The sequence below is a fragment of the Perca fluviatilis genome, chromosome 8, assembly GCF_010015445.1.
Source record: "Perca fluviatilis chromosome 8, GENO_Pfluv_1.0, whole genome shotgun sequence".
NCBI classification, from domain to species: domain Eukaryota; kingdom Metazoa; phylum Chordata; class Actinopteri; order Perciformes; family Percidae; genus Perca; species Perca fluviatilis.
Window position 1 is genome coordinate 4,640,639 of NC_053119.1, and position 24,919 is coordinate 4,665,557.

At 40.7% G+C, this 24,919-nt stretch overlaps 1 protein-coding gene across 9 annotated transcripts; it reads left to right on the forward strand.

Moving 5' to 3' along the window:
* Window positions 1-2,522: 2,522 nt before the first annotated feature.
* On the forward strand, window positions 2,523-22,229 carry tnnt3a (troponin T type 3a (skeletal, fast)). 9 transcript variants are annotated; one of them, XM_039809103.1, is made up of 15 exons: window positions 2,524-2,668; window positions 5,324-5,364; window positions 6,274-6,287; window positions 6,907-6,915; window positions 7,435-7,593; window positions 10,144-10,161; window positions 11,037-11,055; window positions 11,198-11,243; window positions 12,127-12,243; window positions 13,193-13,270; window positions 13,633-13,746; window positions 15,549-15,661; window positions 17,396-17,486; window positions 18,388-18,428; window positions 21,889-22,174. In XM_039809103.1, exons 2-15 carry the CDS (start codon window positions 5,345-5,347, stop codon window positions 21,923-21,925), a joined length of 876 nt encoding a protein of 291 aa, XP_039665037.1. In that variant the 5' UTR covers window positions 2,524-2,668; window positions 5,324-5,344; the 3' UTR covers window positions 21,926-22,174. The 9 variants fall into 9 exon arrangements, with proteins under 9 accessions (XP_039665039.1, XP_039665037.1, XP_039665038.1 ...); XM_039809105.1 differs by lacking the exons at window positions 10,144-10,161; window positions 18,388-18,428 and adding an exon at window positions 19,570-19,610 and having other exon boundaries at window positions 2,523-2,668; window positions 21,889-22,229; XM_039809104.1 differs by lacking the exon at window positions 6,907-6,915.
* Window positions 22,230-24,919: the final 2,690 nt, after the last annotated feature.

The following is a 24,919-nucleotide window of genomic DNA, read 5'->3' on the forward strand; positions in this document are numbered from 1 at the left end:
GATCGAACTGATCCTCTCTAAGATAGGTAGATGATGAAAAGATAATCAAATGGAGTTGAATCTAATACAACTTAACTTATAAAAAAAAGACCAACACTAGATCTTCAATGGTGCATTTTAACGGATTCATCACTTCACATATTACATAACTAAAAGCTACAGATAAGTCTATTCTTTTACTAAAACTGATCACAATGTGAGGAAACTCATACAGCACAAGTTGTTCACATTTACACCAAACTATTCTAGTTGGAAAGATTAATTTCTACTCATGTGAGCATGCTTTTTGTTCAATTTGTCCTAAACTGAGGAACAACAGCCGGATGGCAGGAGGGTGAACTCTTTGTGTGTCATTTAGATAGATAGATAGATAGATAGATAGATAGATAGATAGATAGATAGATAGATAGATAGATAGATACTTTATTGGTCCCCAAGGGGAACGTCAAGGTCCCAGTAGCTTAAAGACATCACACACAACATACACATACATCACAAACAGGATGATAAAATGACAAATCCACATGAATAATATGGACAATAAAAGAAAATATACTAAATAAAAAACCCACATGAATGTACTAAAAGATATATAAGCATGAGAGGCTTGCAGTGACAGGGCAGGGACTGACCCTGTGATTCAGTCTGCATGGTAAGGTGCTCTATGAGAGGGGGTGTGTCATGGTGGTATGGTGCAAATAAGTCCAATAGTGCACGGATAAAGTCTAGAGACCAGCATTAAATATGGACAATATAAGAGAATAATGTAGACATAGTAATTTAAAAACTATATAGCAGTGCAAGAATAAAGTATATAAAAGGCAGCATTAAATATGGGCATTATAAGGGAATAAAATAGACAGTAGGATGTACACAAATCAACAGTCAATATTAGAGGTTTGACGTAATAGGGTTACAGCCATTGTTCAGTATTAAGCTAGACCTCAGTCCAGGCTGGGGGAAGGAGGGAGGGAGGGGTTATGCATATGCTATTTTTGCAAGTTTTTTCAGGACCTGCATGGAGTCAAACTGTCTGACGTATTCTATATCCAGTTATTATTGTGGTTGAAACTACTTTTTAACCTTCCAGGTTGATTTCTTGCAACCCAGTTAGTCAACGAAGACAAGCAGAAGAGGGGGTCAACACGACACTTGCAGCTTGGATTAGGGCTGCACGATATGAGGAACATATACGATAACGTTGAATATCGCGTTAACGATATTAATTGCGATAAACAAAAATATATTAAAGTGTGCTTAGTTCTGCTCCTTTCTGTATTCTGTGAACCCTCTGAGGACAAAAGACGCACCGGCGATGTCTGACTACACTCCTACTCAAAAAGCGATATTGCAAAATTTCATTTTAGACATTTATTTACTAATTTATTCATACATTAAGCTACTTTTGTGAACCTAAGACTTTTGTAAACTCCTTTCAAACACCAAAACAATTGAGTGTGGGTTTGTTTTCACAAGATATATGAGAAATATTTCCACTTTAGGGCCAAATTATCTGTTTATACATCGATCTGGAACAATTTTGGCATCACTACACAGAAAACTACGGAGCCCCTAAGGGGACATGAGCAAAAAGGGTCTAGACCTACTCTATCTGTAAAGTGTCTTGAGATAACTCTTATGATTTGATACTATAAATAAAGTTGAATTGAATTGAATTTAAATTTCTCTAGCTGTCACTGTCTCCAGTATGGCCCAGGCTACATCAATATACAGCTTTCGTGTACTCACACAAAAGTTTCCTGTGAGCATGTGAATCTAAACTTTAGAATTTTTTTTGCTCATGTCCCCTTAGGGGCTCCATAGAAAGCTGAGTTTGATCTGAACATTTTGATATGAAACACACGAGGATCAGTTATATGCAAAAACCCTTAAAAGGAGAATTCAAGAAGATGTCTAAAAATGCCCCTCAGACCTCAGAGGGTTAAAATACAACAAACTGCTCGTTGAATTTAAAACAAATGAAAGGAAATCATTTCCAACTTTCTTTTATTGAGCTAATTGAACATTGAATTGAATATGAAAGGAACCACTAAAAAGGGGAATGACAGTTACATTTTAAAGTGCAGATTTCTACCAATATTTTCTTTCAACAAACTTAAGTGTGTGTCGAGTGTTTCACGATACGTCGCAGCCTTTCGCGATGTGTTTACTGCGCCAGTTGTTATCACGACAATATATTGTGCAGCGCGAGCTTGGATAGACACATTTTTCAGGTCCTTCTTTGACTGTACGTTTGTGTTTTTGTGTCCCAGACTTCTTTAAGAGCTTCAGGATCACCACCTGCCTCCTCTCGGTCTCAGATGAAATTTGCTTGCCTAATGCAGCCGCCCCAGAATAGCAACCCTTGGGGGGGGCCAGCGTCTTGGCTGCCCCCTTTTCTCCAAACTTGAGCCTCCCACCTTTAGCATTCGACCCCTTCCATCTCCTTATTGAGTGCCAGCGGTGGGAGGAGGGGGACCCGTGTCACGGACCCTGCCCCCGCGCAGGCACCCGGCCTCGCCTCCAGGCCGACTCCCTCGGCCAATGGCGAGGCCGAGCGGATCGTGTGTCACTATAACAGAAGGACATAATCAGCGCGGTAAGTTTGCAGAACCTTACAGCCAGTCTCGGCCAGCGGGGAGCTCGCTTCTTTCAGCTTTTCTTTGAGGTAAGACAGAGGGGAAGGGAGTGTGTGAGTGTTAAGAGAGGAAGCTCAAGTGCAACGTCCCCCAACCCCCCCAAAAAAAAGCATCACCCAAAGTGAGGACAGCTGAGTCCGCGTGTTGCTATCACTGCCACGATTAGTAGAGGCTGCTGCCAGGGTCAGGGGTGCGACCGAGACAGGGACAGGCCTCCCTTTGACGCCCGGAGAGCCACGCTTTTGTGTTGAAATCTAGTTTCCGTGTTGGGGTTTGACGTTCGATCGCAGCTGTGCGCCTGAGACGCTGATAAGACACCTTGTGATATCGCTGTATCTCCAAAGTAAGAAATTTGACTCTCTTTTGTTGGAGTTTAAAATCAAGCAGTGGGGGTTTTAGACACCTTGAGGTATCTTTGTATTTCCAAAATGAGAAATTTGGCTTTTTGTTTTGGGAGTTTGTAATCAGGCAGTAGGGTTTTTCCAACACCTTTTGATTGGTATCTACTATCTACCCAAATTTGTCTCTTTTAGAGTTTGCAATATGTCAAAAATTGAGCTGATGTGTAAAAATATTCATTCATTGGAGGTTTTAAAAGGTTCTGACGTTCTTGCAGGACATCTTACCCTAAAGGACTTTGTTGTTGTTTCTGTGCCGGGTTTTGTTTTTGTTGGTCCGAGTCCAGCGTCCCAGCGGAGGTTCATATCATACCTGAAGGATTTACAGATGGCTTAGAGCCTTTGAAAGCAGCTTTCCGCTTCAGGAAGACAGAAGATGGTGATGCCAACGAGTTATGCAACATCATGAGAACAGCGGCAACTGTTTCTGTAACTTTGTTTGGGGGATTGCAGGTTTTCTTGGCTTAAAGGTTTAATATATGTATGTCCATTAGGGAAGCTGTAAATTGGGCGTGGCGTGTGTGTACATTAAAGCGCACATAGCTCGAGGATAAACGCTTTAACATGTTGAACAGGAGCCAAGAAGATCGTTCATTTTTTTTTTTTTGCTTTCCTGTGTACCAATATAACATCACGGTGTAAACACAAATTTAAGTTTGGAATTTACAAGATTCAAAGAGCACATAGAAGGAAGCCTTTAGCATTAGCCCTTTAACCTTCCCGGCTGCCTTTTAAGGGTTTATTTTAATTCCTGAGCAAAGTGTTCACCGTCAGCAGGGAGCCTCAGGAAGATGATTGAAGGAACCATGTGAGAGCCAGACGGCCACATAAGGAGATGAGAGTGGAATTAGTGTTCCAGGGGAAGGAACCCAATCTTCAGCATCGGGTCCCCTGAAACCGGATCCTGGGCCTGCGCAGCTGTCAGATGGAAATAGTTGTGGTGTCGGGACGCATTTATGGTGGCCGCACGCTAATGAGACAAACGGGCAAAACTAATGCGCCATCTAATCCCTGATAGATTAAATTATGATCGCATTCGGGTCATTTCGTGTGTTCTTCTTTGCAGAAGTTTTCTGAACAGAAGAGAGCTGCAAAGATTAAATCGATTAGTTGTCAACTATTACATGAATCGGTTTCAACTATTTTGATAATCGATTAACCCGTTTGAAGCATTTTTTATTTTAAAAAAAAAGTAAGAATTCTCTGATTTCCAGCTTCTTAAATTGACACAATTTGGAGGTACTTTTACTTGAGTATTTACACTTTTTTGCTTCTTTATACTTCCTCGCAGAGGGAAATATTGTTACTTTTGTACTCCACTACTTCTGTCTGACAGCTTTAGTTACTTTTCCGATAAAGAGTTTTACCGATAAAACACATGATCAGTTTATAAAATTTGATAGTTATAGATAAAACTATCCGATAATACATTAAGTGGGTATAAAAAGTAGTAATAATTCTCTGTAGGCAGCTTGTTAAATGTGAATATGTGACAGTAATTTGAATATCTTTGAGTTGGGGATAAAATGAGACATTTGAGGACGTCATCTTGAGCTTTTGGGAAACATTGATCCACATTTTTCACCATTTTCTGACATTTTATAGACCCAAAAACTAATTGATTAATTGAGAAAATAATCGACAGATTAATCAACAATAACAAAAATTTAAAATTGTTAAACGCAGCATGAGCTGAGAATGATTATAGATGTGACAGAATTTGCCAGAAGCTGATGTGAGTGTTTCTAAAGATAAAAAAAAAAGTCTTTAACGCCTTCGAGTGATGGGAAAGGGCAGGAGGTCGACTCTCACCCCTCCCGTCCGAGAGGATTCTTTTTTAAACGTTCGTGTCTCACAAACGGGGCTGTTGGCATACATTTAAGTTTGGCTCCCTTCTCACTTATCATCAGAGAAGCAGATTCAGAACTGAGGCTCGAATTTCAGCCCAAATACTTTTTAATTTAATTACATTAGACAAATTATAAACCCACTCTGATCTGACACATTTTTTTAAGCTTTCGAATGCAACTTCCTCGTAAAACATTTCAAATAATGAGCAGCAAAGTGTTTTCGCAATGAATCTACATTAACATTTTTTTGAAGGTGGGGGTGAAATATGTGCAGGGCAGCAGGGTGCGGTTTGGTCAGGGTGGGGTCGGCAGCAGATATTTAAGACGTCTGTAACTTAATCCCGAGCTATAAATACAAACGCAGCAGGCTGCTCAGTCGCTCCTCGCAGACAGACTTTAACTTCCTCTCTTCTTCTCTTTTTTTCCTCTCCTCCAGGTTGTAAAGTCCACTGTCACCATGTCTGACACCGAGGAAGTGTAAGTCCCATTCACATTTTCATTCACAAATTTCAGCCGTCTGTTGAGGAGTCTGACAAAATAATCCCAAATCAAGGTCCAGCTACTGGCTTTTTTGTTCGTCAGAGAGAATTCAGTTCAACAGCATCTGTTTGCAGTTAAACGTTCTGGAAAAAGATGCAAAGCAGACCTTGAGTTAGGGCTATCATGCGATCACATGATAGGCGGCAAAACCGCTTTGCGCCGGCCAGTCCATTGATTTCCTGTCTGCGGTGGCGCCCGACTATGCGCTGCGCTAACCCTGGCGTCGTGCACCGCTCGGATCACAAAGACAACGTAATGTAAACAAATATTTTGCATGTTACATTTTGCAGGTAAACTCTTATTTTGTCTCTTGTTCTCAATGACACGCGCAAATGTCTCATGATATATTGTCTCTATCAGTGTTTTATTGGACTTCTGTTTTTTTGTTAAAGAAGTTTAAAAATATCGCGATACTTAATGCTATCGAATCGGAATACTTCTAGAATCGCAATGAATGAAAATCGCGACACAAATCACATCGGCGCCCACGTTTCGGGAAAGAATTGAATCGGGTCAAAAGCATATCATCCTGGCCCTACAGTTTATTTTAAGGGGACTTCTAACAGTTCTAACCGGTGAAGTATTAACAGTTCAAGGTGTTGTTTAACTTCAATAAATGAAACATCTTTCCATAAGTCAATGAGTATTCGTGTTAAATAAATGTGATTTCAATATTGACCAAAATAACTGTGATTATATCTTCCATGATGGAGCAGCCCTACTTTGAGTTCAGATTATTTCGTCAAACTACTCTGTGTATCCATACTCAAGCATGGGTTTACACGGTATTATTTAGGTGATTAAATTTAAGTCTAAATCTGAGTTTCTTTGCCTTCTGTCTTGCAGCGATCAGGTCGAGGGTAAGTAGCTCTATTTTCCCCCTCAATCCCCCCCCCCTCAAACGATAGGTCCAGGTACAGTCCGGAGTTCCATGCTAAATCCCAGTGTTATCTCTGAATCTTGCCTAACTGGATTTCCATCCCCTGTAGAGTTATTTGCACTGGAAACAAAAAAGAAATCCGTATGTTTACAGGTTTGGCTTGACTCCTCCAGATTCAAGTTGTGCAATAAAACACTCTCTTCGATGCTCTTTGAAGATCTGCTCACATATTATCGTCCCGCTGTTGCAGGCACCAATGCTGGCATCAGGACAGTGTCAAATATGTTGTATGAGATTAAAATCTAAACGATAAAATCTGATAAACTGCACTGACCTGTTGGCAACATATTCTGCTCTGCATGACCATATGCAACTGTACAGTCCTCCTAAACTGAGCAGCCTTTCAGATTAAAGTTTGAAGCCACTTTTATGTCTCGTCTGTGATCGCCGATCAGCCCAGGAGGACTGTGTTGTGTTTGCTTAGCATGGATCCCCAGTGTACCCACATTTTGAATTCATATTGTGTCAAAACTGGGTACAAACGGGATCTTTTTTTTTAAATGTTCTTCTGCTCCTTTCTTTCTCGGACGGACGTGAAGAATACGATGGTAAGACGTAGCCTGCAGATGATAAATCTAATGCCATTCATACTAATTTGTCAGCCATTTTCCATTCTTTATTAAAACGTGTGTATCCTACTTTCACATGATCTTTTTTTCTTTGTGGCATGCTGGTTAACACTAACGCCTCTCGAGATTTAAATGAAAAGACACAAGAAAGGACGACTGCGTCAGGATAGAATTTGCCTCTTTTTTTGTCTTCGACCACAGCGAGTTTCAGCGCAAATATCTTCAGGAATATTTCACATTTCATCCATCAATGACTGACCTTTTCCCTTCTGTAATTGCTTGCTGTCTCACGTGCTTTAGCGCCGTCCGGTGGCAGTTCCCCCAAACTGCCCCGCAATGAATGAACCTCCTCATAGCTCACATATCCCCCTCCCTTCTTCTCATCTACTCACCCCCTCCCGACAACCTCTGTCCTCCTTTTCCCCTCCATTTCTCTTGCTTCCATTAACCCTCTCACCGCCCTTCCTCTCCCCTGGTGACTCGCTGCATGTTGTGTAGCTGTAGAAGAGGAGGTAGTAGAGGAAGTAGAGGTGGCCCCTGAGGCGGCCCCTGAGCCAGAGGCGGCCCCTGAGCCAGAGCCAGAACCAGAGCCAGAGCCAGAACCAGAACCAGTGGTAGAGCCAGAACCAGAACCAGAGCCAGAGGCTGAGCCTGAAGGTATGTGCTATGGAGGGGGGAAGGGGCTATTCTATCATCCTTTCCCAGGCGTCAGGTGCGCTCCAAAGGCTGCAGCCAGCCAGACAGACCCCACTAACGTTCATAGAGAGGCAAAGTCCCTCCCCTTCCTTTGGACCCCATGGGACCTTAAAGCAGAAAATCATATGTACGGTAGTGAACAGGGAGAGACTAATTCATTTTTTTTTTTATCCCATTTGAATTGAGCCATGAATTGCGCGTATGATTTTCGCCAGTTTATAAGATAATTTTGCAACTGAAGAAAGTCTCAGTTTGTAGTCGTAGTAATTACTTTAGTGCGAAACTGCTCAGTGAACTACATCTCTCATCTTGCTCGCTAGCTAGCTTAGCTCTGTTCCATATAACCTGTATTTTTTTTTTTAACAATTGCTCCATTCATTTAGATGTCGCATGGTAAGATAAGAGACTCAGGATGGGCAGAAGCATTGTCCCAAGGTTTGTTCACACAGATAGGAAAACAGTGTTGCAATTTAGGATACAAACAAAATGGATGGGAACGACTTTCTTCAGACTTTTAACAGAACAGAATGTGGAATGTAACATTATTCACAACAGCCATGAATTACATATACAACGCTCTTCTTTTAAACGATTATTTTGCAACTGAAGAAAGCTTCAGTTTGTCGTAGGTTTGTCGTAGTACCGCTTAGTTTTGAGTGTAACCGCTCAGCTTAGCTCTGTTCCACAAAACATGTAACGTTATCTTACCTGATGTGTTTTATCAAGCCAATTTTTATCCGCCAGGAAGAGAGAGAACTAGCAAGATCCTCTGCTGTCGTGTGAGTAACGTGACATCCCGGTACAAAAAGCACACAGTCATCGTAGCTTCAGAGAGACGTCACTTAGAGACTTTGAAGTGTGTCTTATATACTGCAACAGTTTTACCACAAACTGAGACTTTCGTCACTTGCAAACTTATCTTTTGAATTGGCGAACATCATTAGTGTAGTAATCCATGGCTCAATTCAAACGGTGATCAAAAAAAAATTTTGTCTTTCCCTTTTCACTACAGTACATATTTTTTCGACTTTGCCTCTTCATCCTGGTCCGCACACATGCTCACCATGTCTGCTAATGCTAACGCTAATGTTGCCTTCCTTTCACCTCTGGACAAAGTCAAACACAGCCGCGCTCAAAGGGGCGCAGGTTGGGCTGTGATGACTTTTTCTATTTAAATATAAACATGTTGAAAGTATCATACCCAAAGCATTTTACAGTTAGCGTATGACTAATATATGGAAGATATTTGTGCACTGAAGCTAATGTTTAAGGCTTATATAAAGTATATAAAGTCCTGCTTCGTATCTACGTTAGCTTTCAACTTTTGTAGCGTTAGCTTCCTGTTCTCAAAATGCAGAAAAAAGTAAAAGTGCATTCATTCCTTCAGTCATTCATTAAGTAGGCTAGTTAATGTTCTTAGCGAGTTCATTCTGAGTTAAATTGGCATCGACAACTTAAAGTGGACAGTAAAGATTTGTACATTTTGTACATCTGTTTGTGCTAACACGTTGGCATAAAGCACAAGTATATATATCGCAGATGTACAGTAGAATACTGCATCCTCTAGTATAAAATCCTTTTACAAACCGAAAGTGTATATTTTTTACCCATTCTGGGAATTAAAGATTCACAACTTCCGGAAAAAAATAAAAATCTAAATTGACAAAACTTTAGCTTCCTGGCAAACGTAACTTACTTTGGCCTCTTTAATCAGTCTAACACAGCTGATACTACTGTACCACATGTACTCTAAGTGCTTGTATTTGGAGTACATGCTCGCTTTTTCATCATTTATCAAATTAAATACATGTAATATCTCCAGCTGCTTATTTTATGCATGAAAATAAACACGTTAATCAAATAAAAAGAAGAGAAAAAGATCTCAGATTTCATCTTTTTCTAAATTTACCACTGTTACACCATCTTATGTTATGTTCACATGCCGGTGGGAAAGTCTGTGTTGCATTCACACGCTATTTTGTTAGAAAATTACATTCGTGTGTTTGATTTAATCCCACAAAATGTATGACTCAATGCCAAACCTAAACTTAACTAAGCTGTAACTTCTCTGCCATGCTGATGAAGTTAAAAAATATCCTGCATCATACATGTCCACCTATAAATCTACCCCGACTTTCCAACTTTACTTTGATATTTCTCAAAACGGCATGTGAATGTACGGCAGGGATACATGTTAAATGTTTAGCTGTTTGACGGTGGACACCGTGGCTTCAACATAGCGAGACTTTATGTGTGGTTTTACGTGACTGTTGTACGGATGGAATTAGTGGCGTGAAAAATGCACACTTTAAACAACTTGCCTTTATTTGTTTGTGCCAGCCGTTCATTTTGGACTCTACAGCTATTATTTGAGACTTTTACGGTGGTTACAAATTCCTGAGTTTAATGTCTGCCATAGCCTTGTGTTTAGCTGATGCTCTGCTGCTCTCCGAGCGCTCGCTAACCGTGTTGTCTATTCTGCTTTTTGATTGGGATGCTTGCTGCATGCAGAGGCCTATGAAGAGGAAGGTATGTTGATTTTCTTTTAAAAGAAACTTGTGACCAAATCTGATATCTGTCATTCTGGTTTTGGAAGGACACCCAGTGTCCAGGTCTGACGTCTGTACTCGGGGAACGCCTGCCCAATTGGCACTGAGAGATTGAAATTGAAATTCAAACAGCAACAAAAAACACACAATTGTAAAAGCTTATAAGAGTTTTATGAGAGAGGAAAAAAATTGTAAACTGCTAGTGGAGAAAAAGGGTGAAAGAATATGAGACGCTAACACGTGCTTTTACTGCGCAGCGACCCGACTCGTGCTATGCCACTCGTCGTCTGCATGGCATGGAGCCGCCCGAATCTGGGTGCAAAGACTACGGAGAAATGGGGGGGGGGGGGAATGATTTTGTCTTGCTTGTGTTAAAAATGATTTTGGGGTCAAGCCAAAAAAAAAAAAAACATGACACACATTGTTGGTACGGTTCAAAAGTCACAACTTTAAGCGACTTTTTTTTAAGATAAGATATTTTTTTTGTAATAATACAACACACAGTGTGTCACTCACAGCAAGATGGTTCTCTGATATTCCCAAAACTTCATAATGTTAAAAACTGTTTGGTTCTGGGTTATTTTTTGACATGTGAAGTTTTCATGTGTTTGTCCTTACCTTGCTGTTCAACTTCTAACCCTAACTTAAAACACTGAGGCTACAATTTTTTTTATCTTAATCTAATATATATATATATATATATATATATATATATATATATATATATATATATATATATATATATAGAGCCAAGACCATGCAGTTTAATCCATGTAATGCCTGAGAAAATAATAATCTGCCTCGGTTCTAACCCCATGACATGTACTTGTCCCCTCTTCATTCTCTAACCTGCAGAGGAGAAGCCAAAGTTCAAGTAAGTTTCCTTCTCGTTTTTTTTTTCTTGACTTCAAATCATTTCTGTAGATATTTGCGTCCGAGACGTTTTGGCTGGAAAGAAAAGCAGTTAAAGAACATTATAATCGGTGCACTTAAGATGAAAACTCTCTCTCCTGCAGGCCTAGCGCTCCCAAGATCCCCGATGGCGATAAAGTGGACTTTGATGTAAGTGGATCCAAAGTTAATTATTCAGTCAATTACCAGTCATTTATATATATATATATATATATATATATATATATATATAGACATAGCTCTTTACAGCAACCAGCAGGTATCCAAGGTGACCAAGAACACACATTCCGACTTCTTTTCCTGCAGCTCGGAGCGTCTTTTTGAAGTTGAAAAAAGTTAAACTTTTCTGAAAACAAACGCCCTAACGTCAAGGGCTTTTTTTTTGACAGCCGACCAATGACAAGCGGAGTAGCCAGACCTGTCGTTTCCGTGACAATGGATGATATCACCAAGTGCTCAGTGTACAGGGAACTCACTTTGTTTTATCTAATGTTTGCACCTCTCTCTCTCTCTCTCTCTCTCTCTCTCTCTCTCTGTTCTTTCTCTAGCTCACTCCACCACTTTGTTTTATCTAACGTTAGCACCTCTCTCTCTGTTTCTCTCTCTCTCTCTCTCGCTCCATCACTTTGTTTTATCTAACGTTAGCACCGCTCCACATAGCGCTCTATCTAGGATACTGTAGCAGTAGCTGTTGTCATAGCAACAAAAGATGATCTCGGTTCCTTTTTTTGGAATAAAAACGCTGCCAGCTTTTTTTTTTTTCTCACTACAAAAGCTCCCTAGTCAACTTTTTCTTGTCAGACAGAATATAGTAAAATCAGAAAAGTTTACATATAAACAGGAGGGAGAAACGGAAAATGTCACAGTGCCATTATTATCAAAAGCCATTCTAATTAAATAAGTTTTAAGTCTGGATTTAAAAACGAGCTACGTCTGTAATAGCGCGAATGTCAGGGCGGGCGGGGAAGTGCCAGCGCGTAGGATCTCTGTTTTTCCTGCCCGTCTGACGGTGGTTTTCCTCTCTGACCTGCAGGACATCCAGAAGAAACGTCAGAACAAGGACCTGATGGAGCTGCAGGGCCTGATCGATGCTCACTTTGAGTGCAGGAAGAAGGAGGAGGAGGAGCTGATCGCCCTCAAGGAGAGGATTGTGAGTCTCTCTCTGTGACATCACACTTTTCTAACCCCCCGTCAAAGCTTTCACACAGATAACGGTGGAACGGCTTAGAGACGGAGCGTGACGCGTCATACTCTGAAAGCCACGCCCACCGAAAGGGGAAAACATTCGGCGCCACGATATGCAACCCACGGCTGAAACCAGGGTGCAAAATTTACTTTTTCGTGCACCAGCCAAATGGCTAACGAATGTTCATATTTTACCAGCCACTCAATAGATTACCATTGTTGTTTTTTTGGGCTGGTGAGTGAGCCACGTGCATATTTCACCAGCATTTGGCTGGTAGATGGTGCTAATTTTGAACCCTGGCTGAAACGCTAACAAAGTGCTAGCAGGATTATTGTAGCACCCTTTGTCTACCAGAGAGGACACGTTAGCTGTCGGTAAGCTAATGTAGCTGGGGTCAGCCCAATGGCCCCACATAGCCTACCCAAGATTCTTCTTAAAATTAGGCCCTATGTTAGGGTTAGGGTTACATTCCATCTGGGTTAAAGTGCCTGTTATCTGTGTGTGTGTGTGTGTGTGTGTGTGTGTGTGTGTGTGTGTGTGTGTGTGTGTGTGTGTGTGTGTGTGTGTGTGTGTGTGTGTGTGTGTGTTTTGGGACTGATTAACCCTCGTGTGGTCTTCCCATCGAGTCAAAATTTGAAATAATCATCTATCGCGAGTACTTTCATACTTTAAGTTATCGTTTTTTGTCCAAAATGCATTTATATTGGTCTCCTTTATCCCCAAAAAGATGTAATAAATTAAGCAAAGTCCAGAGAAATAAAGTATAAATCGTGTGTGTGTGTGTGTATGTGTGTGTGTGTGTGTGTGTGTGTGTGTGTGTGTGTGTGTGTGTGTGTGTGTGTGTGTGTGTGTGTGTGTGTGTGTGTGTTGGGTTAAAGTGTGCAGAATAACGTGTGTGATGATGTCTCTGCAGGAGAAGCGTCGTGCCGAGAGGGCCGAGCAGCAGAGGATCCGCTCCGAGAAGGAGAAGGAGCGCCAGGCCAAACGTGAGGTCCGTGGTTTCATCTTTATCCTTCTTTAACCGTTCAAATACAACTCTAAAATCTGATGTCTCATTTCAGTGTGTCAGCAAAATCAAAAATGTAAAAAACAAATCACTAAAGTTTGAGTTTTACGATTCAGTTTGCAGTGAAAAATTGTCATTTTAAAATATTATTTAATAAAAATGCCACATTCTCTTTTCATTTTTCAATGTTTATTCACTGTATTCTTTAGTTTGCGTCTCAGTTTGCATCTGCTTTAGCACATGTACAATTTCTCTACAACTTAGTTTTTATTATTTTTTATTATTCATCTTTAATGTGTCCTGTGTTACCGGCGAGGCCTCACTCTGTTTGGTTTTGTGTGAACCAGGAGGAGAGGCGGATCAGGGAGGAGAGAGACCAGAGCAAGAAGGCAGATGAGGAGGCAAAGAAGAAGTCCGCTCTCTCCAGCATGGGCTCCAACTACAGCAGCCACCTGCAGAAGGTCCGCACACACACACACACACACACACACACACACACACACACACACACAATATTGAGTTGGTTTCACAAAGCTGAGCAAAGTCACTTTAATTCTCTGGGATAAAGGGGTGAGCCAGACCGGTTTCATCACTATAAGGCAGTGTTTCTCAAATGGGGGTACGTGTCCCCCTAGGGGTACTTTGGAGGACTGCAGGGGGTACGTGTCCCTCTAGAGGTACTTTGGAGGACTGCAGGGGGTACGTGTCCCTCTAGAGGTACTTTGGAGGACTGCAGGGGGTACAAGTCCCCCTAGGGGTACTTTGGAGGACTGCAGGGGGTACGTGTCCCTCTAGAGGTACTCTGGAGGACTGCAGGGGGTACAAGTCCCCCTAGGGGTACTTTGGAGGACTGCAGGGGGTACGTGTCCCTCTAGAGGTACTTTGGAGGACTGCAGGGGGTACGTGTCCCCCTAGAGGTACTTTGGAGGACTGCAGGGGGTACAAGTCCCCCTAGGGGTACTTTGGAGGACTGCAGGGGGTACGTGTCCCTCTAGAGGTACTCTGGAGGACTGCAGGGGGTACGTGTCCCCCTAGGGGTACTTTGGAGGACTGCAGGGGGTACGTGTCCCTCTAGAGGTACTTTGGAGGACTGCAGGGGGTACGTGTCCCCCTAGGGGTACTTATGGAGGACTGCAGGGGGTGCGTGTCCCTCTAGAGGTACTCTGGAGGGACTGCAGGGGAGTGCGTGTCCCCCTAGGGGTACTTTGGAGGACTGCAGGGGAGTACGTGTCCCTCTAGGGGTACTCTGGGGGACTGCAGGGGGTACGTGTCCCTCTAGAGGTACTCTGGAGGACTGCAGGGGGTACGTGTCCCTCTAGGGGTACTCTGGGGGACTGCAGGGGGTACGTGTCCCCCTAGTGGTACTTTGGAGGACTGCAGGGGGTACATGTCCCCCTAGGGGTACTTTGGAGGACTGCAGGGGGTACGTGTCCCCCTAGGGGTACTTTGGAGGACTGCAGGGGGTACATGTCCCACTAGGGGTACTTTGGAGGACTGCAGGGGGTACGTGTCCCCCTAGGGGTACTTTGGAGGACTGCAGGGGGTACGTGAGGTATTTAACAAAATGTGTAATAGTTACAAAGGCTGTAGTTACTTCTACGGTCTTTTTTTTTGTCGCTGTTTTTGAAGTTTGTCACCTTTTTTTGAAGGTTGTGTTGCTCGTTTAGACCTATTCTTGTCACTCTTTTCAAAGTTTTTGTGTCTTTTTTCGAAAGTTTGTCGCTTATTTGAATTTTTTGTCACTTTTGTCGCCCTAGTGTTGCCTTCATTCTTTCTACTGTGGTTTTTTTTCAAAGTTTTTTTAAACATATTCCTGCCATACTTCCGTTTTTTTCAAGGTTTTGTCGGGTTTTTTAAAAGGTTTTTGTCTTCTTTTTTCCATCAGCATATAAATGTTTTTGAGGTAGAAGGCTGTTTAGTAAATCTATCACTGACATTGCTGTATTGTTCCTCTTTATAGAGAATTTTTTTTATTCCACCAAAAATTATTTGCGCTGGTTAGGGGGTACATGGCTTGTACATTATTGAAACAAGCTTGAGAACCACTGCTGTAATGAATGTACCAATTTAAAAAGTCCCCCCTTATCGGATCTCAACTAATTTAAATTTAAATGAAGTTAAATCAAAAGTATAAAATATAAAATGCAAATACGTAAATACAAGTATGTTAAGATCATACTTCAGTACTTGAGTAAATGTACTTAGTTGCATTTCACGACATTTCCTCGTGATAACGATGTGAATACTTGTGTTACTTTAACAGGCGGACTCAAAGAGAGGAGGAAAGAAAGAGACTGAGAGAGAGAAGAAGAAGAAGATCCTGGCCGCCAGACGCAAGCAGCTCAACATCGACCATCTGAACGAAGACAAGCTCAAGTACGACTCAAGCGTCTCACGTTTTATTCTTGTCGGGGGGAAAGAAAACTCGTCGTTTTCAGAGCATGACAGGACACTGAAGCTAACGGACTGTCTGTGCTCTGACACTTTTTGGCTAACGTTCTATCTGAATATCTGTCTAAATACCAATATATAAATGATCTTGTTATTTTTTTTGTGTCAAACTCAAGTTGAACTGCTTACCTTTCTAACGGAATATCATTTTAACCGTTTGCTTTAGCTTATACGTTACAAGAGCCGGCAAAATGAAGCTAGTACCGTTGAATTAGCCGCGTGCAGATTATCTGTTTAAATACAAATACAAACAGGGCTTGTAAAGTTTGAAGTTAACTTCCGGCCGTAGCTGTATCATTAATAGCCACAACTGACATTAACCTTCTCTGCTCTCTAACGTTTTGGCTACATTGAACGCGTAACGTGTGCGGACCGTTAGCGGAGCGTATGTGCCGCGGAATATATCTTTTAACCGGCTACACCTGCAGCGCCACACACGGCGTAGGGTTGTGTGAGTCACAGGCGAGACGGAGAGCTTTTGCTTTGGGATTGTTGTCGTTTCTTCAGTTTTTTGGAGCCGGCACAGCGCTGTGAAACGTCAGTTAGGGCTGGGCGATATGGAGAATATCAAATATCACGATATTTTTTGACCAAATACCTCGATATCGATACCGCAACGATATTGTAGTGTTGACTATCGGTGCTTTCACAAAATATTTACACAATGAGATTTTTGATAAATAATCATCAGTAATGTGGATATAATGACTAAGTGGGTAAAGGTGAATAATAGAACAGTTACAACAGTCTGGTAAGTTCAGGAAATGACATCACTTTACTGTAATGCAGCCTTTAAAACCAGGAAAAGACAACACTTACGATATTAAGATATCCAAAATCTAAGACAATATCTAGTCTCATATCACGATATCGATATAATATCCCAGCCCAGGTCTAACGTCAATCTTCTGTCAGCTGTTATCAGAGGACGCAGGTGAGGGAAACAAGAAATAAAAACAGAAACTCTCAACACAAAATCAAACTGCCAATACGCTCATTTACAGTCATTATTAAGTCGTTTCCTGTATCCGCGGAGCATACGCACAACTACGCGCTGCCCTCGTGCCCGGTGTCTCCAGTTTCATAGATTATAGTGGACACATATAATCTTATAAGATTGAACATTAGTTCTGGGGAGTCTGCTCTGTATTTCCTACTGCGCAAGAGGCGTGATCAACGGGCATAGTTCAAATGACTCTGGGCGCAATTGGACAGTCCTTCAACCAATCAGACCATACGATCAGGGTGACGTACCAGCGGGGGCTAGCTGGTAAATTAGGCTTTAGTAAATAAGGTAGTAAGCCAAACACATCCTTCTTTTGTAGGAATTGTTCCAGAGCAGGTTTCTATTCCGTTTTCAGAGAAAACTTGCCTTTGAAATCTTTTAAAACAGCAGCGACAGCGGCATCAACGGGCTGCTCGGTCGCTTCTCTATCGGTCATCGTGTTAAACGCGCCAATAGCGCGGCAGGTGGATAAGCCAGTTTGTGATTGGTCCCCGCAGATTTGTAACGGAAGCAGGATAGATGAAACGTATACAGGTTTCCAGCCTGAGCTGCAGGGAGAAATCAAACCGGTGGCAGATCGGGCTGGGTTTACCCAGTCTAGGGATTTTATGTCTTTGACTGACTTTGTTGGCGTGTTGCTGTGTTTCCTGCAGGGAAAAGATCAAGGAGCTGCATGAATGGATGAGCCAGCTGGAGTCGGAGAAGTTCGACCACATGGAGAGACTGAAGAGGCAGAAGTATGAGGTGAGAAAGCCTTTTCTTTCAGTCACTGTGGCGCGACTTACTGCACAGAAAAGAAACCTTTTCATTAGCTATTGGTGTAGTTTTGCTTGTTTTTAATTAAAGCAGAAATGTAAAGGGGGGGAATTGTGAGTTATCAGAATACTTAATTGATCCCCTGAGGGAAATGATTTAGGTGCAGTTGCTCACTTGTCCAAGAATATAAAAGGTTGATTGACTTTTTATTAAAAGGTCATCACACAAAATAAAGCAGATGCAGTTTTTGTGAAGAATGATAAACCGTTAGTTACAGAAAGTTGGCGTTTTAATTTCTGGTCATAATTTGTCATTTTTTATTTGTGTAATCATTGTTTCTGATTTGGACAGTTTTAGTGCTTTTTGTTTTTGAAATGATTCCAGTACTGCTGCCGCTCATGTTTAGACATTTAACATTTGACAACTTTGACTTCTTTTGCTGAATTTAAAAACACATAATGTTTATACTTCTCAAAATAAGATATTTTGTGTTAGTTGAAAGAAAATATCAGCAGAAAACTGCATTTTAAAATGTGAAGCAGCAGCAGAACTGAGTACACTTTAATATCTTTTATGTATTCAACAACGTTATTGCATATTTTCCACATATCGTGCAGCCCTATCAGGTATTGTACTGTAACGTTGCTCTGCCCTAAATGCACATAATTAACATATTTATCCACAGCTTTGCCCTCGGTATGTACTCTGATCCATATTTTTAATCTAACGGATAAAAGACATCCACACTATTCTCTCAAACTGTAGCTATTTGTTGTTGCTGTTGTTGTTAATGATGCTGGTGACCCTGAGGTGAGCATCAAGTCGAGCGACCCCTCTGGGTTTGGGTTTTTTTGAACCCTCGATGTGCTCTTTGATTTCCCTCCCACAGGTTACAACCCTGCGTAAGAGAGTGGAGGAGCTCAGTAAATTGTAAGTAGAGCGGAGCCGCGGGGATGTTTCTGCCCGCCGGCTTCATGCTCGCTGCATGTTAGCATGAAGGAAAGGTCGATACGAACCGAGAGAGGAGACCGCACGCCACCAGGGAGACAGAGAACTAGCACAGGGAACTGAAGAGTTAACTGCTATGGAAAAAGTTTAGGATTCAGCTCATTCGAATTACAGATCTGCTACCCAATCTGGCAAACGTGCAAATGTAATGTAATGGGACAATTCCGCTTCCAACCTGTAGGGGGGACCGAAGCGGGAAAAGTTCTCTAGTGTTGCTTTAAAGCTATAGTGCGTAGTTTCTGTCGCCCCCATGAGGAATTCTAACTAATGACAACAAAGCTGTCGACGCTTCCACATGATACAAGCCTTCCGCGATCGCTTTAACTTTTAGCATCACAGAGCTTCCGGTCAGGTGTGTGAGCGAGCGGTCCAACAGGTAAGTCGGACCCTGCTTGGGTTTCAGAGCACGAGCTGAAGCCGTGTCTCTCTAAACTGTTTCTTTTTTCCAGGGGAAACCACAACGGGAGTTTAAACGCAACAATGATCAGATGTGTCCCAGATTGGAGATCCTAAAAGTATTTTTAAAAAGTCTTCAATTCAATACTCTAAAATATGGCCTTAAAAGTATTGAATTTCTTGTTTTGTAGGATTTAATAAATGCCGTAATGTCATAAATATGTTCTGTGGGTAACGTTTAAATTTTCTTCATTCTATATTTTTAGTTTCATAGCATAAGAGCTCTAAATGCGACAAATCTTTTATTCATTTTATTTTATTAGAGTACAAAGACACTCAAAAAACACACAACTAAAGTGTTTTATAGTATTCAGGTAACGATACTCAGTAAATACTTCTTTTCTCAGGCATTGAATCCAAACTGATTTTCCGATAGAAGGCTTTATCATCCTAGGTGGTATTTAAGTCTTAGAAAGTCTTACATTTAATCTGTTGAACCCTGGGGGAACCCTGTGATAGTGAATGCAGAGGAAAACACTGATCATGTGCGTGACCCCGTCTTGGTTTCCCACAATGCATCAGCCTGCAGCGGTCCGCCCCACGGAGCAGAGGGAAGCCTTCTACTCTGAGGTAAATGTGTTAAAGCTGCTGCTGTGTCGTCTTTCAGGTGCAAATGTACAGGAACCGCATTGATGAGTTACAGAAGCAGTAAGTATACGGCATCGCTGGGTTCACTGACACAGTAATCCCAAAAAATAAACTAATTTCCAACTGTTTTTATGTCTGCGTGAACCCATCCCTTAGCCCAACATAAACTGTCACGACCATTTAGGACACTTTATGGCAGTTTATGGCAGAAAACAGTGGCTTAGTAGAGATTTATCAGTTTAATCCTTTTAAATTTTTTTAGCTTCAGTCTATAAACCTGTTTCACAAGATTTAATGTAGGCTACGTTCAATAACCCCAAATCTGATATTTTGGCATCTTTTTTCATAACATTAGCTAATCGTGTTTTTTGTCTAAACGTTTGTTGACTAAATGCTAATCTGTTGTGTAGGCTATGGGTTAGTTATTAAAAAAAAAAAAAAAGCTGCTGCTTTTTTGCTTCTTCACAGAGTTCCCGCCATGATTATGTGGTAGAAAAAACAACTGGTTTGCTAAAATCAAGCAAAGATTTAAAAAATAACTCGTCTTGATTTAGCAATCCGTGCCCAGATTTCTTTTTTTCCTGCTACATGACAGCTGGTGGGCTTCGTATTTATTCGTGTCTGTGTTGCTTCCATAATGTGCCAAACATTTTGTGTGTAATTTATCATCATAATCATCATGTTTCCATCAATAACACCAGATATTTCATCCCATTATAACTGTACTGGTATCATCCAGTGTCTGTGGTATGTGAGGATCGTTCCCTGGTGTTTTCTGAAAAAGGATGGATAAGTAATCGTCAGTATAATGTAAGACCAGGGGCAATTCTAGGATCAGACCTTTAGGGGGGACTCAGCCCCTATAAGAATGAGACACGGATACAGTGCCTTGCAAAAGTGTTAAAATTGGCTTGAGCCCCCCTAAAAAGGGTCTAAAATGTGTACGACAGAAACTCACTGGCTAGCCTATCCAAAAAATGTTAAGAAAGCTGCCTGATTTTTCAGACAAAAACCAACAGCAATCATATAATAAGAAAAAGGCAATTATTAAGTACAGTTATGACCCAAAGTGGAGCATCCTTTTTTAGCGTAAAGGCCAGGGTCATCTGCATACAGACATCTTTACTTCTCTGTGTGTGAGAGCCATTACAACAGTAACTGTGAAGGTAATCACGTTACGTTAGCGGCTGTTGGACTCCGTAATGACTCGGTATGTGCAGGTAAGTGCTGCATGAGTTTGTGATTAATTTTCGTCTGAACGGAAATTAAGCCTTTTTTGCCATTTTGCATGTAGCTCCGAATCCATTTGAAAAAAAACTTAAGAAGTTTGAGGGTAGAGTTGTTTTCTCATGATTACAAAGAAGTATTCCAAGAATTAAAACTGTATTATTTTGTGACCTAGACTTTTTTTAAACCATAACTTGAACATTATCTCCATCCGTTCACACCTTGTGTGCTATATTTTGTTCCATTAAATGAAATTAATTGTTCCGTTTCTTTTAAAATTGACTGTTGCAGGAAAATGCTAATGATTCTGGAATGAGTAGTTAGCTACGTTAGCTACCCAGAGGTTTTGCACAATCAGATAAAAACAGAAACAGAAACAACTGTAACATGTAAACAAGACATAAATGAATTCATAGCCATCGTATTGATCTTTGTCAACAAGAGGGTACAATAGTAAAAAAATTTTTTTACTATAGTTAAAGTGTAGGCTGCTGTTGGCAAACGTCTGTAATTTAGGTTCACAAACTAAAACACTTAACCTTCGCTCAAACTGAACAGTGTTCATCTCCTGTAGATTTATTTAACTGAGTCTATTTTCGGCACCTTTTTGAAAGAATATATTTTTTGAAGGGATTTCAGACGACATGTTAGCAGAAATGCTAATCGTCTGCGCACAAGATGATTGAAGACATCCACCTGCATTTTCACGCATATTTCAACTCTTGCCTGACCCAGACAAACCTTAGTATGTGTTGAGGGGAAAAAAACACTTTTATAATCTTTGAAAACTGCTCAGCCTTTAAAGGAAATACTTCACCTACAAAATGACATTTATGCGTAATTTACTCAGCAAGTGTTGCATTAAATTGCTGAAAAAAAGTTTGTTTTTGATGCACTTTTCTTCAAATGTTCAAGGCAACACTGGCTGAGTATTTCACAAACAAACGTTCAGTTTTATAATGGAACCCTGAAGTGTGAATTTGTGTGAAACTGAAAGCCTGCACGGCCGCCAACTGTCCCTTGTTGAACAAATCTTTACAAATTGTGTAAAAGAGGCCAGATTTCTGACATGTTTCTGCATTTTGTTTGTTTCGTTTTTCTCGTATTACAGCAGCAAGAAGGGAGCCGCCGCTCGCCGCAGAAAGTAGATGGTCTCCGAAACCAAACTGCGATGTTCTCGGACACACGCCTGACGAAACAACGCACACTGTGGCGAAGGCCATCGCTCAGAAGAAGCCCGTAACGCTGAGGTGTTTGCAACTACCCACCCAAGTCCTGACACATGCAACCAGGAGCCTTTAGCTGCTGCTCAGTAGGAATAAAGAAACTGACGCTTCCTCGCCCTCAGCTGTTTTGGTTCTCGTATTTTTGTAAATAAAGTGTGACACTTCAAGAAGCCATGTCTGTAGAGCTGTTGTTATTCAGAAAATCAATAAAGTTCCGTATTTTTCAGACAGTCGTTTGTTCAACACTGTTTTCTAACCAGCAGAGTTGAATTGAACCTTTTGTTTAACCCCTCTATTGTCCTCCCGGGTCAAAATTGAAAATGAACAAATTTTTTGGCGATTTTGACGCTTTTTTTAAACGTTTTTGTCCCTTTTTTAATGACCCTCCCACCCCTCCCTCCCTCCCCATCCCCCCTACTACCACCAGTATATACACTGTAAGAAAAAATCCGTAGAAAAACAGAAAATGTCCTGGCAGAAAATTACCAGCATCTTTTTTTTTTCGTTAAGTTCACGGACATTTCTGTTAATCCAAAAACGGAAAAATTCAGCAGATTTACAGTATGTCATCTGTACCTTTTTAATGGACATTAAAAATCAAAATACAGAAAAACAAGCAAAATATTCCTTCATATTAATGCAGTAAAATAGCCCATATTTCTACGGACTTTTCTAAATGTGTACACCACTAACACCAACTTATTACCACCATAGTTTTACATTTATTCTTGGAATTCATGGTTTAACAAACCTCATTTATATTAAAATTATATCAAATTTTTGAGTTAAAAAAGCTAAAATTATCAATTATTTTGAGCAATAGTTAAGATCAGAGGATGTCAAGTGGATAAGCACGGACTGGTTTATGTCAAAATTTCAGTCAGGATTCTTTTTTTGAAACCATTTATAATCTTTTTTTTCAAATGCTATAAAAATTTAATTAAACACTCAAAATGTAATAAAAGGTGAACTGATCCTTAATTTTACTTGCGAAGAGCGTTGTATGGAACCATCCGTGTTATTTTGGGGCAATGTGATTGATGGAAACCCAGATTTCTGATGAAGAAACTTTGAAAACTGGTCCAATTTGACCCGAGGACAACAGGAGAGTTAAGGGTGTAGTCGTCAGCGTATCGACGATTCATAATTACAACAACCATCTTTATTTAATTAAAATGCCCTCCACTGATTGGTCTATGTCTTACATTAGTGAAACAGTAATGATTCTGAATTAGGATAAAAAAGGAGAGGTGAACTTTTCTGGGCTTTAGTAGTATTTTTTTTAAGGTTTAAAATGTACAAATACTGCGTTCGGGTCCCGAGGAAAGCAGCGAGTGTTTTGGAATAATATATATTTGGAAATAAGTAACTCTAATAAAACGTTATGTACAGACATTTTTTTAGAAGATCCATTGGGGTGTGTGTGTGTGTGTGTGTGTGTGTGTGTGTGTGTGTGTGTGTGTGTGTGTGTGTGTGTGTGTGTTTGTGTGTGTGTGTGTGTGGATCAAGTAAAGTCGGTTTTTAGTTTTACATGTAAATAAATACAGAAAATAATGAAACCTTAAAGATTAAGATTATTACATGAACCTTGTGAAACACGGGGTGTTGGGGTGTGTGCGTGTGCGTGTGTGTCTGATTGTTGATTGTGAAAACCTGTGTGTGTGTGTGTGTGTGTGTGTGTGTGCGTGTGTGAGAGAGAGAGTGTGTGTGTGTGTGTGTTTGTGTGTGCGTGCGTGCGCGTGTGTGTCTGATTGTTAATTGTGAAAACCTTTGTGTGCGTGCGTGCATGCGTGTGTGTGATTGTTGATTGTGAACACCTGTGTGTGTGTGTGTGTGTGTGTGTGTGTGTGTGTGTGTGTGTGTGTGTGTGTGTGTGTGTGTGTGTGTGTGTGTGTGTGTGTGTGTGTGTGTGTGCGTGGGTGTGATTGTTGATTGTGAACACCTGTGCAGGTGCAAAGTCTATAAAGCCGAGTAGAGTTCGGACAGAAACCTCTGAGCGCTGAGCTGGTTTCACATCAGTCTGGTAACTGTGAAGATTTAAGTTGGGACCTGATTTAGAAAGAGTTAAACATTTTACAGAGAAGGTTTTAAAAACTAAAAATCACACTGAAAATGTGAATCTGTTATTTCCAACACTGTGTTGTCCTTCAGTGCCTCGTCCTCTGATCACCACAGGATGGCACTAACGCACACGCTGCAAGAAGTAAGTTACACTCTACACTGCCCCTCTGAACTGACATTCGTAAAACTGAGTTTAGAAAAAAAACTTTGATTTTGATTGTGAAATAAAAATATAAAACATGCATGTAACGTCAAAAAACATTTCCCTCTGAGATGTAGTGGAGCAGAAATATAAAGTAGCATTACTCTAAACTTTAGAGTAATTAACACAATTCTCAGAGCAAGATAGCTACAGTATGGCTAGTTTTATATGCCAGTTATATTGTACAATAACCTCAAGGTTTGGAAAACTACTGAAGACTGTAAAGTTCCTGATGTGTCAGCCTTTAGTGAATTAGTAAAGGTAAAAAAACGTTTTTAAGAACTGCACAACATTAAGACAATATATAGATACATATTTACACACTGGCCTTTAGAAAAACATCAATTTATTCTTTGTATTTGTATGACTTAAAAAAATGTAACTTAAAATGGATGGTATGATGACTCAATTATTGGAGCAAGATACAGTATAGCTTGTTTTATATTCCAGTTCCAGTTATTTTCATTGCATCGAATTGAAAGTTGGAGCAAAGTATTTCATGTTGTTCAAATACATTTTGCATAAATAAAATTCCTGTTTTTGGCATTCTTTTTCTCTAAATAATTTGATATGTAGATCTTGCATTTCACCAGGGCAGAGGTCAATGGTCTTGGGCTTAAAAAGGTTGGTGACCACTGCTCTAAAGTATTTCA